The sequence below is a fragment of the Urocampus carinirostris genome, chromosome 8 (genome assembly GCF_059441175.1).
Source record: "Urocampus carinirostris isolate Australia breed hairy pipefish chromosome 8, RoL_Ucar_1.0, whole genome shotgun sequence".
Taxonomy (NCBI): Eukaryota; Metazoa; Chordata; class Actinopteri; order Syngnathiformes; family Syngnathidae; genus Urocampus; species Urocampus carinirostris.
In genome coordinates, this window is record NC_142356.1 from 24072470 (window position 1) to 24086178 (window position 13709).

General features: G+C 38.9%; 1 protein-coding gene across 2 annotated transcripts in view; it reads right to left on the bottom strand.

Moving 5' to 3' along the window:
- fbxw7 (F-box and WD repeat domain containing 7) overlaps positions 1-13709 on the bottom strand; it is a 103170-nt gene that overhangs the window by 18895 nt on the left and 70566 nt on the right. Inside the window, exons 1-3 of one of the 2 annotated variants that reach the window (XM_088342035.1) lie at positions 13145-13701; positions 5901-5983; positions 1208-1349 (exon numbers count right to left, since the gene is read on the bottom strand). In XM_088342035.1, coding sequence (XP_088198161.1) covers positions 1208-1349; positions 5901-5983; positions 13145-13183 — 264 coding nt within the window. In that variant the 5' untranslated portion in view covers positions 13184-13701. Of the gene's footprint in view, positions 1-1207; positions 1350-5900; positions 5984-13144; positions 13702-13709 lie in introns of those variants that run through there. The other variant, XM_088342034.1, reaches the window with a different exon arrangement.

Consider the following 13709-nt stretch of genomic DNA (forward strand, 5'->3'; position numbering starts at 1 on the left):
ATGAAAATACGGTAAGCTGTCCTAGGGACTTCTCTCAGTAAAATCATACGCGGAAGCATAAACACACACACACACACAGAAGCAAACACACATACACTGAAGTGCGCTCGCACAAATGCACACAAACTCGGGTGTGACTGCAAATCAGCTATAATAAGCAGCTTCACCTCTCATCTGTCACCACTCAGACATGAACATGTTTGCGGTGACGTCTTACTTCCGAGAGAGTGAATTAAAACCAGTCTTGGTTTGCAAATAGTACTCCAAAATCCCCGTTATAAATAGGAATGGGCATGACAATCAGTAGACAGAATGTTGGTGAACATTGCAATATTTGGCCACAAGCAGAAGAAGCGCTATTAACTCTTTAGTGTGCAGACAACAAAAAAATGAAGTTAAAATGCATCTACAGCGATATTCTGGTTTCCAGTCATTGATTCAATTATTAGCACTTGTGTTTGAAATAAATCGTACTATGAAAAAAGCAATTGTTCTACATAATATACAAAGGAAATTATTTATTTGATGCTTGTATTGTGGTTAGGAACTCTGTGGAAATAGATAGTTATTTGGGCCATTTCTGCCTCCGACTTGGGGATAATAGCAAGGAGTAAATTTATGTTTGGCAATGTCAGCTTCCTGAAATACACTTTCAGTAGTAGAAATATAGGCCTTTATTTAAGACCTCTTTATATGTAAAATAAAAAGCAAACCAAACGCAAAAATAAAAGCACTGCGTTAAAAATACAACTGCCTACCTGTGTAATTATACAATCTTTATGTCAGAAAGTCTGTAATTATGCATAGATTAACATCTTATCCTTACTCCTGTTAAATACAAACTTAAAAAAATAATTTCGCTCTCGAGGTACAAACCACATTAAATTTATCTATTTAACTTTAGAACCAAGAACATGTCGTCGTTTCGGCTGCTTTAAACGAAACCCCCTAACCCGTGAGCTTGGGGTAATTCCAATCCCACGCTACGCTGACTTCCAGAGATGCGCAGGCAAGACTGCAACGACAACAATTATCAACCAAGAACCCAACACAGGGTTTTTCCTGAATATGAAATTTAAATGTGGTCAATACTGCTTACATTTTGGCATTGTTTCTTAACTGCCATATTTACGGACCAGCAGTGTATTGGAACAACATACGATAGACCAAACAAGTCTCAATGTCAACAATCAAGAGTCCTGCTGACCTGAAATGTGCGAAGCCATTCCTGGAGCCCCGTTGGTGGTTGGATAGAGGTGAGACGCCGCCTCTGCTGGCCCTGACCATTGGCTGCCCGGATGTGGCCAAACGTGGTGGGCGTCGCCGGGCATGGCACAATTCCCATAGGGCTGAGAGTAGACAATAGAAAACATTTTATGACAATTGTTAAAGGGATACATACAATATGAATGAGCGTGATTATTTCTGGAAAGGTCACTTTAAATGCACCGCATTTTTCGGATAATAAGGCGCGCCCAAAAACTCCAAATTGGTCAGAAACTGGAGTGTCACGTCCAATTTCGTTGTCACAATATGTTCAACCCATTTTGTAACAATGACAATAAAGGTATATTCTATTCTATTCTAAATGTGAAAGTGCAACCAATATTCCACCGAATATGGTGGATAAGATAAAAAAAAACGTTCAATATCTATACATGTCATCACTGGCCCAAATCGCAATACATTGTAGGCTACGGGATTCGAACCTGGTTTGTGGCAGTGAAGCCACCAACACTGTACTCCAGTGGTACAGATGGCATACAAAAATGCATTAAAGAAATTCTCATCATCACACTATTTTTACTCATTGTACCAGAAACACTGATTTGCATAGTGCATTCCGATAGGTGAAGCACTGGAGAAACCTAAGTGCAACAACATTGCAAGAGACAGAAACAGAGTCTTTCAACTAAATATTATGGATGCTCTTTTTGTATGTATACATATTAAATAAAGAGGTTATTGATGCACAGGTGAAGAATTGGAAAGACTGTTTAACCCATAGGCCAGAAACCTATTATTCGGGAGCCACATATGGCACTTCTTGTGAGTACATCTGGCTCAGAGATAATATAGTACTTGCGCCAACATTTACTGTATTGATGCATACATGGCTGATTAGAGCACGTGCAAAGACGAGACATCTTTGACAACGATAGGGTTAGGTCCAGCATATTTAGGGCAGAGTCTCCACTGCAGTTTACAGAAAATGTGTGACACCAATGGACCCCATTTTGGATGAAAACCGTTAAAGAATCCTTTATATGGGAGCTCATTAGAAAATCTATGTTCTTTGTTGAGCAATTTATGATTAAAACCCACAGATCAAACTAAAAACCCATAAACTCTAGCAAAGCACCCAAAGCAATTTGATTGGGTGATCAGTAGGAATAGGCACTCTTTCTCCCCCCTCACCTTGCGCTGTCCGCCCTGAAGCTAAATGTGGTATCCTTCTCGTTTGCAGTGACATTTTTACAAATTCAAATTATAAACCGGTGTGCCTTATAGTGCTGAAAATTAAGTTCGCATGAAAAAAAAAATACAACCAGTTCAGGGTGTCCCCTGCCCACTGCCCGGAGATGGCTGGGATGGGCTCCAGCCCCCCCGCGACCCTAATAAGGATAAGCGGTACAGCTGATGAGATAAGAGATGAGCCGAAGAATTTATTAAGTCATTTCAAGTAACATCCAGTTGGTCTGTATGGTATAAAATGGCCCAACAAATGGCCCAAAAAGGACAATAATCAATATTATGGATACTTAAGTGGGATCCAAAACTAATCAATAATGACCAACTTTATTATTTTTATCAAACAATGCAAATGCCAGTCATAATCATTCATTATAGGAGTTTCTTGGGAATTTTTGAAACTTCCAAAAATTCTTAATAATGGAATAAAATGTATTGTCATTTAAACTTTTAAGATGCACAATAACATCAAAATGTACCATCATAATGATGATGCAAGATAATTTACAATAGGATAAGTCAGTTCAAGAGCAGTGATAAATTAAAATAAGTAAAATGTAATAGTATTAAAAATAAATTCTATTTGGACGCATCACAAATTTGGCTGGCCCATTACTTAATATTTTCCACTGAGGTTAGTCAGCTAATTGGAGAAAAGATTATTCAAGTTGGAAATAAAACCAAAGGGTGAAGAAGCTATAATTAAATTATGTTGTTTAACAAGGCGCTTTTTGACCACATTGAACAGAATTGCAGTTTTATTTGCCTGGACATAACACAAATTTGTGACAAACCCTCATCTGGGTTTCAAAATTTCGCAGTGTTACACTCCAGTTAAGGTACTTGTTCCAACTAGATTGAGTATTTTGACAAGAGTGTAATTTTGGGGAAATATTTGGGTCAGAGTTTTTCCCAGTGATTTAGGATCTAGTATCAGTATTGTCACACTAGAATCCTTATATTCACACTTATCTCTAAAGAACAGAATGACGCTTTATACACAACAACAATAGTGACTGGTTAATGAAGGTACCGTATCTGAGTCAGATCAACAGGCTTTTCAAGTTACTGGAAACCAGTACTATCTGTGAGGGGAAAAACCCCTACCAAAGAATCCAGCCTGAAGTTGGATTGGCGCGCCCAGGCTGTACTTGCCCAAAACACACCAAAGGAATTGGTATACAGACTTGAGGTCGACAGATTATAGGCACCAATATTTGGGAATTTGACGAATATGGGTATCGGCATGTTGTTTAGCTGATTAGACCGATTTTTAAGCACAATGAGGAGCAACAGCCGGGCCAAACTTTTCTCTTCCTCTCCTGCCTTCTGTCTCAAACAGTAGCCACCGCCTCGCCTTCTGATTGGATAAGCGTCCAGGGGCGGAGCCGCTAAAACAGGTAGCCCACTCCCGAGAGTTAAGGCAGTCGCTAATATTATTCATATTTGCAAATGATTTTCACATTTGCATTTACTATCTTTTTTTCTCTCCACCCACTTTGTGTCTACCCTTGACTGGAATGTCAAAAACATTTTAACATGCAGGAAGGAACCAGACAATACTGGTGTGTCACTCAGATTTTTCGATGCTCTTAGCGCTGGGCTTCCGATAGAACGAGTGTCATGATCATAGACTGTATAATGAGTTTATTAATATTGAATAATGTAATTTTTAAAAAAACGTGATCATTGTCTAAATAATACTTTTATTAAGACATATTCCTGCAAACGTTACCAACACTGGAGGCGACCCGATGTAAACGCCCTAATATTCACGACTACGACTAGTTGTACACAAGTAGGCTTTATATGGCGTGCTATAGTATAGGGGTGGGATGATATGATTTGGTCACGATTCAATTGCATCACGATACTAAGGTGCCGATGATAATTGCAATTCTTATTGCAATCTTGATTCGATATGATTGCGATTTAATTTCCTGCCCTAAAAAACAAACAACTTAAATCATACACTTCCGAGATAATAAACCATGTTCAAACATTCAACATCAGTCAAAGTTATGGGCGCGGGCCTTAGTTCTTGTAGCTCGCTTTCTTACTCCATTTTCCACATGCGTTTGCTTTCCCGCATTTTCATGTACCGGGTATGACATCACAAAAATCAATTCTGGGGAGAAATGCAGATTTTAAAAATCGCCAAAAATAAAATCACGATAGACATGTGAATCGATTTTTAGTCCCAACTCTACTGTAGTAGCCTTTTTGTAATGCATGTTTATTGTACGTAGTTGCTCATTGATTGCTGTAACCAGAAAACCACTGTAAGACCCTGGTTTTATTGGGTTTCCCCCGTGTAAACAAATGTTTGAATTAAATTTAAACATTGACTAATATTTGCAAAGTAAGACACTTCAAATACATTGTTTTTGCGGCTTTGGGATACTACAAAAGAATAAGATACTTATTAGTCATGTTAGTTGTGTTGAATGTTTATATACTGTAAAAGGTTTCAGTTTTATTTGAATTTATAAAAAAAATATTTGTTCTGTTGTGCATTAATATAAAGCTTTTACGGCAAATGAATATCAGCTCCAAATATCAGTCATCGGCCTCCTCTTAATACTAATTATTGGTATCTGTCCTAAAAAAAAAACATTTTGGTGGATCTTTAGTACTGAAGACCCTGGTGTTGAGGGATCAGTAAACTGTAGGTGTTGCTGTTTAAAATTGATCAACACCTTCACAGTTAATAAGTGTGGAAGGTAAAACAGGGTACTTTATCTTGCATGAATGTATAACCGAACCCTCATATGTGTGTTTGATGTCTTTTGGTATCGTCCTTCACACACCCTGCTGTGAGAACACTGTCGAGTTGAAATCCCTTGTGTATAGGATACAAAAGTGCTGCAGCAAGCGGGGGGGGGGGGGGGGGGGGGGGGGGGGGGGGGGGGTTGTCGAAGCCCAGGGTCTATTTCATTATTGATTCATATTTAATGGGCCAGGATGCCGATACATAGCTGGTAACATGGCCACATTTACACTTAAGTGCCTGTTGTGTACGTCCGTGTATTTTTAATGGGGCAACATGCACATTAATAATTCATGGGAAAGCATCAGGGATAGCTGGCGGGAAAGTGTGATTCTATTTGAACATTTCGGATTTGCTTCTCTTTTTACGGCATTTGATTCGCGTATCAGCTGAAACTAGAGTCTGTTAACCGTTTCATTTCTTTTTATCCTGAGTGGATAAAGTCAACAAAGCTGACCGTGGGTACTTGAAGACCTGAGGCCAGATAGCCACAATTGACTTTTTTTTACTCTTTTCTCGTGACATTTTCAACACAGTAATGTATTTTGCCTTGGCTATTTCATAAGACTTGGTTGATTTATTTTTTTCTCCAAAACATTTTCAACAGTTCTTGGGCCTTAAATGGATACCCTATTTATTTAATCAGGACACAGCTTACCTTGAGTATTCAGCATCTTTGCAGGCCTTTTTCACTGAAGGGAACGATCGGACCTCGGGGCCATGGTCCAACTTTCTCTTCATCTAAGGAGAACAGGTAAAACGTTAGACAAGTAAACTTGAATTAAGCTTTTTTGGTAGTGATAAAGATAAAACTACAATTTGGAACCATTTATTTGAATTATTTTGCCTTCCACTCCAACATAGTATAAAAGCGGTTAAAAGGCAAGTCAGGTTTTTCTCTCTCTCCCTTTTTACCGAATGCAGTGCAGAATTGCCTCATACGTTGTGAGCACTGTGTCTGCAACTCTGCATATTAAAATTTGCTAGCATTCAATTCATTCTATGTAGACAAAGACCAGAGGATCAATAAATTACCCAATGAGATTCATGCAAAGCTAATGAGGTACAATGCAAAATCAGCTATCATGCCATCAAATAATCCTTTAAAAGGAGACATAAATATTTTGTTATTAATTAATGTAGCCGATGTGGATGGTGCCCACCTTAGATGACCTTTGAACCCGGTCGGAATGGTCAGCAGTTAAAGAGCACCAATTCTTCAACGAAGCCAACACTAAATGTTTTGAATGGCGATGTAGCCGTAAAAAAAACTAATTCAAGCATACAGAAAAACAAAGATTTGAGACCAGAGCCTCTCAACCGTGATGAAAATAGACCAAACACTACCACACCGTGCTGTGTCCAGATGATAAAATTCCCATTTCCGAATACGTAGAGCAAACAAAGACTCTTGTGTTTAAGTCAATCTGTTAAATTTCTGCCACATATGCAAGTGATCACCATTTCATCAACACTCCCTTCAACACACACTGTGGTCCAAAGAATGTATACAAGGTAGATAGATGGCTTCGTTTCTCGATTAATTATGCATGTTGCTCGTTTGACTCAAGATGTTTGTGGCCCTAACAAGTTCACCGGAATCTCCTAAATTTAAAACTTATGTAGATTGTGCAAAGTAAGCGAGCGTTATCATAAAAGGATTATTTAACAATTGCAAAAAATAAAAACAAAATGTGACTCCAACAGTGCAAGCAGTGAACCAATTATTTTGAACTACCAAGTCTTTGGGACAACTAAAATATAAATATGACAATATACAAACAACAAACATTCTTGTGATTTTAGAACAATCTTAAAAACAAAAAGTCCAACAACAAAGGCATATTTTTCATAGTTTTGTAAACATCAATGGAGCTATGCGCCATTTCAATGGACAGATATGTCTATAATCAACTTTTGTCTTTGCCTCTGAGCAGATTCTTCAATTTACAAATAGCAGTGCTGGCAAAACTGCATACAAAAAAAGTTAAATATATACACTGTATGAAAATAAATTAAATACATGTAAATATTGGGAGATGACCAAACAAAATTTTAAAAGCATTTGAGGACAATTGGATAAAACTGACTGAAAATATGTTTCAACTAACTATTGGCACCGAATAAATGCAAACTAATAAATGCCAATCATAAAGGGAACACGAAATCCCACTGTAGACTAATTTTGACATCAAGGACTGTTGAAAACTAAACTGTGATATAAATGTGAAAATTCTGCATTAACAAAAATAGAAGATGCATATTTTAAGATCATATCATAAGATGCAGTGTTGATTTGCTGAGGCTTGAAAACACGTCTCTCCTCCAGATTGTTTATTTTTGTTTGTCTTTATTATTCAGCCTGTTTCAGTATCTCAAAGAGGGTAAAATTGGATATTGAATTTAAAATTCGGATTATAAGACGCAACCACCGTCAAAGAAGTTGAACATGGCCCAGGGATGGTACTGGGTGAGTTACACCGGCTTTATAATTTTCGAGTATCTTGTTTCGGGTTGATTGTGATATTTCTTTGATGAGTATATTTTAAAATTATAAATTGAATCCCAAGAGTTTAAGCTTTCCAATGATATGTGGCATGACATATTTCAGTGACTGGTGACATCATACAGACACGGCGGGCTGTTGGAACGTGAAGGGGTTGAGGTATTGTATATGACTACAACTCTTTGTGTACAGTCTTTCTTTGTATACATCTCATGTGTGCACATGTGGCTTATAGTCAGGTGAAGCTTATGTATGTACAAAATGTTTTTTCCTTTAAAAAATGCATTGGGTGTGGCTTATAATCAAGTGCGTCTGTATACACTGAATTTTACAATAATTAAAACCCAATCCCTCAAAATACCACTAAAAATACTGTCTATCAGTGACTGCGGCCATTGTAGTATGTATTGAATACAGACTACAGAATCAATGCGCTAAAAGCGACTGATGGGAAGAGCAGCACAGATACATGACTTGCACGCTAATGCGTCACCACCATCAGCCAGACCCCCCTCAGGACATTAAGACTGTGATCTAAAAGCACAATTGATGATTTCCTCCTCCCGCTAGCATACAAAACGGCACAGATACTCCAAAGACAAACGTGAGGAACCTTTTGACAAAAAGAAAGGCGACAGCAGAGTCAAGATTAGGAATATTGACAAGTGAGTGCCTGTGTACCTAAATCACTCAAAGCATGTCCACAGTGAGGGGTTTTCAACTGGTATTTTCCACATTCATTAGATGAACATTTAGTTCTCAGATAATTCAAGATTACACGCTATGACTTTCTCTGTGCAATGTTATTCTAATGCAGGGGTGGCCAACCATTCAGCGACTAAGAGCCAATTTTTTCGTCTGTGTTACTACAAAGAGCCACATCATAGTTGTTGACGGGGCGAGTTGATTATTTTTTTTCTTTGTTACTAAAAAGCCACATTATACACATAAACATCTTTTAATCATGTACGCACGCATACACAAATCTCTACTCGACTAGATCTGATGAAAATAACCACACCAAGATGATAATATCAATAATTTTCAACAGTTAACATTGTGAGCACTGTTCCAGATCCATTATCGACTTGAGGTCTGAGAGCTTGGGATAGTCCTTTCCTTCTCTTCCATGAACAGTTTCACTGGATCCAAAAGCTCAAAGAAGCGAGAGAGTACCTGGCTTTTTGACAGCCACCTCACAGTGCAGTGCAGCGGCAGATCACCTAGAAGCCCTTGGTCCAGTTCAGCGATGATATTCCTGAATATCCTTCGGTTAAGCGCATGTGTGCAGATGGAGTTGACGATTTCCATCACAGGTTTCATGACGTTGTCAAATTTGAGTGATTTAGACACGAGTTGCTCCCTGTGGATGATGCAGTGGAAATCCCAAAAGTCTGGAAATGTTTGATCAGCTTTGTACAGCCCCACAAGCCCGTTCATTGATCCGATGATGGCTGGCGCTCAATCCGTAGCTCTTGCAGTTAGTTTGTTTGCAGGTCAGTGTGCAACTGTTATTCAACAGCTGCATTAATATCGGATATTCTTTGTTCCATACTGTGGCGAGACAGTTGAACATCTGATTTGCTCTGTTTTAGTTTGTTGTCTACAGGAGCCAAGATTTCAAAGGCGTCAATGACGCATTTTTAATGAATTCCCTTTCGTTGTATAGCTTTTTAGCCCGTGCTATGTTCCAAGCTAACTGATACGAAGCAAGCGTTACGGTCTCAGAGTGTTTCATAATTTTTTTGAAAGAAATGCAACTGTTATTCTGCCTTGCTTTTTGTAGTCAACAACTTTTTCTTACTAAGTTCAGTCCCTTTTGGAAATTCGATGTTAGGGTGGAGTGAGCTGAATTGACGCTGAAGATTTGAAGCTTTGAAATGTGCTAATGCCGCGTTACGTATAAGGCAGATAGGCTTGCCATTACGTTCAATAAAATAATATAAACTCTCCCATTCTGGCAAAAACGTCCTGTGTTCTGCTTCATATTTTAGTTTGGCTGTGCCTTTTTACCTGCCATTTCAAGAGGTAATTTCACATAAATTGACTACAATACATTTTGTCAAACAAATATTTTTTCGTCGCTCGTTTTACGTCACTCAAACAGACATTCATTGTCGGAGTGCCATCTAGCTGTAGGGAAGGCAAATTACAGTGCCGGCTAAACATCTTGATGCATGTCATGTTACAGCTTCGAAAGAGCCGCATTAAACCAGTTTATAACAGCTCCTAAAGAGCCGCATGAAACTAGTTCAAGAGCCGCATGCGGCTCGAGAGCCGCGGGTTGGCCATCCCTGTTCTAGTGCCTGATATATACACCACCAGCAGATAGACAGCAATACAGTAATTGCATTTGTACCTAAAATACACCAGAAAAATGAGTCAATAACCAGTCTCAAAGAAATACGTGCAAGCATCTTCTGGAAATCATAAAAAAATGGTAAATATAAATTCCATGGCTTTATCTACAAAACATGCGAGTTTACATTTAGATTTTATTCACTCTTCAGTGATGGCTAAGGCCTGAAACATTGTCAATTTCAACCAGCCACCTTCAAATTAAATAAACAAATATAAAAAGGTGTTTACGTGTTTTAAAAGCCACTATCTGGTAAAGTAAAAAACGCTTCATTGTTAAACTCTGCAACGAATTTTAGCAGCAACAGTTACTATTATCAGCCATCATTCTTTCGGTCTACATTTGGCTTTCTGTGGAGAAAATAGACTAAGGAACGTCGGCATGATGTTGATGAAGTCTGTAAAAGATGATGCGTGTTTGGTGACTGGGCTTCTATTTGTTTACGCGCAGGAGGGGAAAAAAAATAAGGCGTGGAGAAGAGGGAAAAAAGGCTGTCACAAGCCTCTCCTTAAACCGAGAAAAATGTGAGTGAGGGAACGTGAACTAATAAACCTTTCCACTGATTTTCACAGAGTATAAATGTAATCATGGAAAAGGTGACAGTACTTTTGTTTGATACGCTCAGACAACATGTCAATAGACCTGCATTTTTTTCAAACGGCCCAAATCTTAAGACATTGCCTTGTGCGTCACACAGTTTTGTTTTATAAATTCTTGTTGAATTACAAAGAAATCTCAGTGGTACCTTGAATTGTGGTTGCCGATTTACACGTTTTTCAAGTTATGAGAATGTATTTGTCTTAAGCATTCTTTGTTCTTAGAGGTACAGTATATAATCTTATTTTTTTGAGCAGTGCTCAGTTGGGCAGCTGGACAACATTCCAAACATTATTATTGCTCATGGATCTCTCTTGGGTGGCTTACAAGTATGATTAAAAAAATCAAAAATATTGCAAACAAGCTAATCTTTCTGCATAACACAGTCAAATACTATAGTCTTTTCTGCAAAAACAAATGGGATATTTACTGAGGAGGGAGAAAACCCTTCAATATTCATTTTATTAGAAAAATATGATTTGGAATATAGTGAACTGAACATGGGCTAATCAGGCAACAAATTACACAAACTACATGTACCATTTAAGAATAATTTACAAATTATCCTTGAAAACGTTTTTAAACATGCTAAAAAAACCCATGTGTGCAAATAACACGAAGTGGCCCAAATGCTCCTTTATGGCATGCACCCAGCAGATATCCTGAAGGATACTCCATCTCACTCAAGCTGACACAGTGACCCATTATCCCAGGTCTCAGCCTGGGGCAAATGTATAATGGCGAGAGAGTGGTGAAAAGTACCTTCTGTGATACTCCAACAGAACAAACCAAAGTTTTTCCAGTCACATTTCCAACTTTCAGTCACAAGTCAACAAACAAAAATATTTTGATTTTATTTGATAAAAAGGCCTTTTATAGCTTTGTATCAAAAGATAGAAATTATGTTTCAAATATCGTTTTTAAATAGAACAATTCAAATTTTACGTTGTACAAGTGGAAGAATCCTAGATTGGGTGGCTTTCTATACATCCACAAAAATTGTTAATAAATAAGTTTTTTTTTTGATCATTTAATTTCATTTCATTTCATTTAAAACATATTTAATATTAGCTATTGCACACTCAGCTTCTAGCACAAAATACATTTTTTAAAGTATCTCATGTGATTTAAATTATTCATTGTTAGGTTTGCTGTATTTCAACATTGTGTGGTATTCAGTTGTAAAAAAAAAGTGATTTGAATAAGAGACAAAAATACACGATTATTAAAAACGTGCATTTTTTTAAATACTAAAGTTGTTAAATTTCCATTCATTTTATATATTATGATCCTTATACCTAGAGGGAGTGGGCATGATTGTCGGATAGGGTTTGGGTATTTGAAAAAAACAGCGAACCTGAAACTAATGTTGGCAAGATTCTCCTCGGTGGGTCCCTGCTTAGGCCTCCGCCCACCTGATGAGAACCCTCAGCTATCGTCGTAAAAAGCAATAATACATAATAATAATAATATGTGTGTGTGTGGCAATCTTTTGAGATTGTAGAGTGGTAGATTTTTTTTTCAAGCACTATTTTTTATTACATGCGAGACGCAATGTTAAAAAACAAAAAACAAACAAACGTGGTTGTTTAAAAGAGAAAGTTAAAACTGGGGGGGAGAAATGCTCCCCCCCCCCTTAAAACGGTAGGTGTTAAGGTGAGAAAAGCCTGTGAGACAATGCTGAGAAGCACAAGAGAAAAGAGTGGAATACAATGACCTGCAGTTTGAATATGTCCACTGGATGTCCCCAAAGTGAAGCCCCACTCTCAGTACCGATTGTAGCTGTATTTGTTGACTATCATTAATCAACCAGAGAACATCGAGGAAGCGACCCATACGTTATTTTACTTATAGTAAAGGTCACAATGGCAATACAAAAAATACAAAATTAAAAAAGTAGCACCATGGTGTAGTTGCCATTTTCAGGTCAACATTTTCATAAAAAAATAAAAGGTAGCAATCATTTTAATTACAGCATGAGCATCCGAAAAGACATCCAGGCACACTTTTTATGCTGCTCATTTAAGAGACTGAATACTAATCTCGAGTCAAGATTTTTTTTAGGGTTGTTTAAAATGGAAAGGGTAGATTCTATTTGGGAGTTTTCAAATGGGAAAAAGCGGTAATCTAAAGCAGTAGTACTAGTGAGTATAATACAGTACGTTGCGTCAAATTAAAAAAAAAAAGAACGCCTCCACTTAAGTACAGAAACCATCACCCGTGCATCGAATGAGACCAATGAATGCAATTTGCAATGCTGGCACCCTAAATCGGCTCGAATATTTGCCGTGTACAAATTAGGCTGTTGGATCTCTGCGCCACGCAGCACTCCGTCCTCCGCAGTGACCGAGCAACCTGACCCACGAGCGGCGCGTCATTAACCATAAAAAAAAAGAAAAAGCTCATAACCACAGAACAGCGAGGCGACGCAGTGACTCACTTTGTAGAAAATCATCTTCAGGGTGCCGTAAAACCCCATGGTGGTGCTTTAGGGAGCCGGCAGGCGCTTCCTTCCTTGCTCAGTGACGCCGACTGTAGCGTGGCGGCGCTTCTGCGGGGGCGGTGGCGGGGCTGTGTCGGAGTGGGGCCGGTGGCCGACTCGCAGGTAGATCCGTAACCGCCTCGGTTGTGAACATGCTCGGGCAAGTCCCCCGCACTCGTGTTGCTGTCAGCAGAATCCCACGCGCGATTGCATCGAACTCTACGCGCAAGGGAAACTAGCGAAGATGAGCTCCGGCCAAAAAGCGAGTCTCGTGTCCGTGCAAAAGACGCGATGCGGCTGTCGACTGAAGACTCGCGCGCCGCCGGGAAGGGGAGTGATCACGGTTGGGGAGGAGCGGAAAGCGGCGAGCGAGTGTGCGTCTTATGTCTTCCTCTGCGACGAGGCAAAAAGACGACTCCCCCGCATGGATCGCATTAGTCTCCCCAGTGGAGAAGAATGGTGCAGTCCGGCATTCAGCGCCCTCTTCCAGGATTTGCGCGCATGTCGGATTGAAGGGTCAACT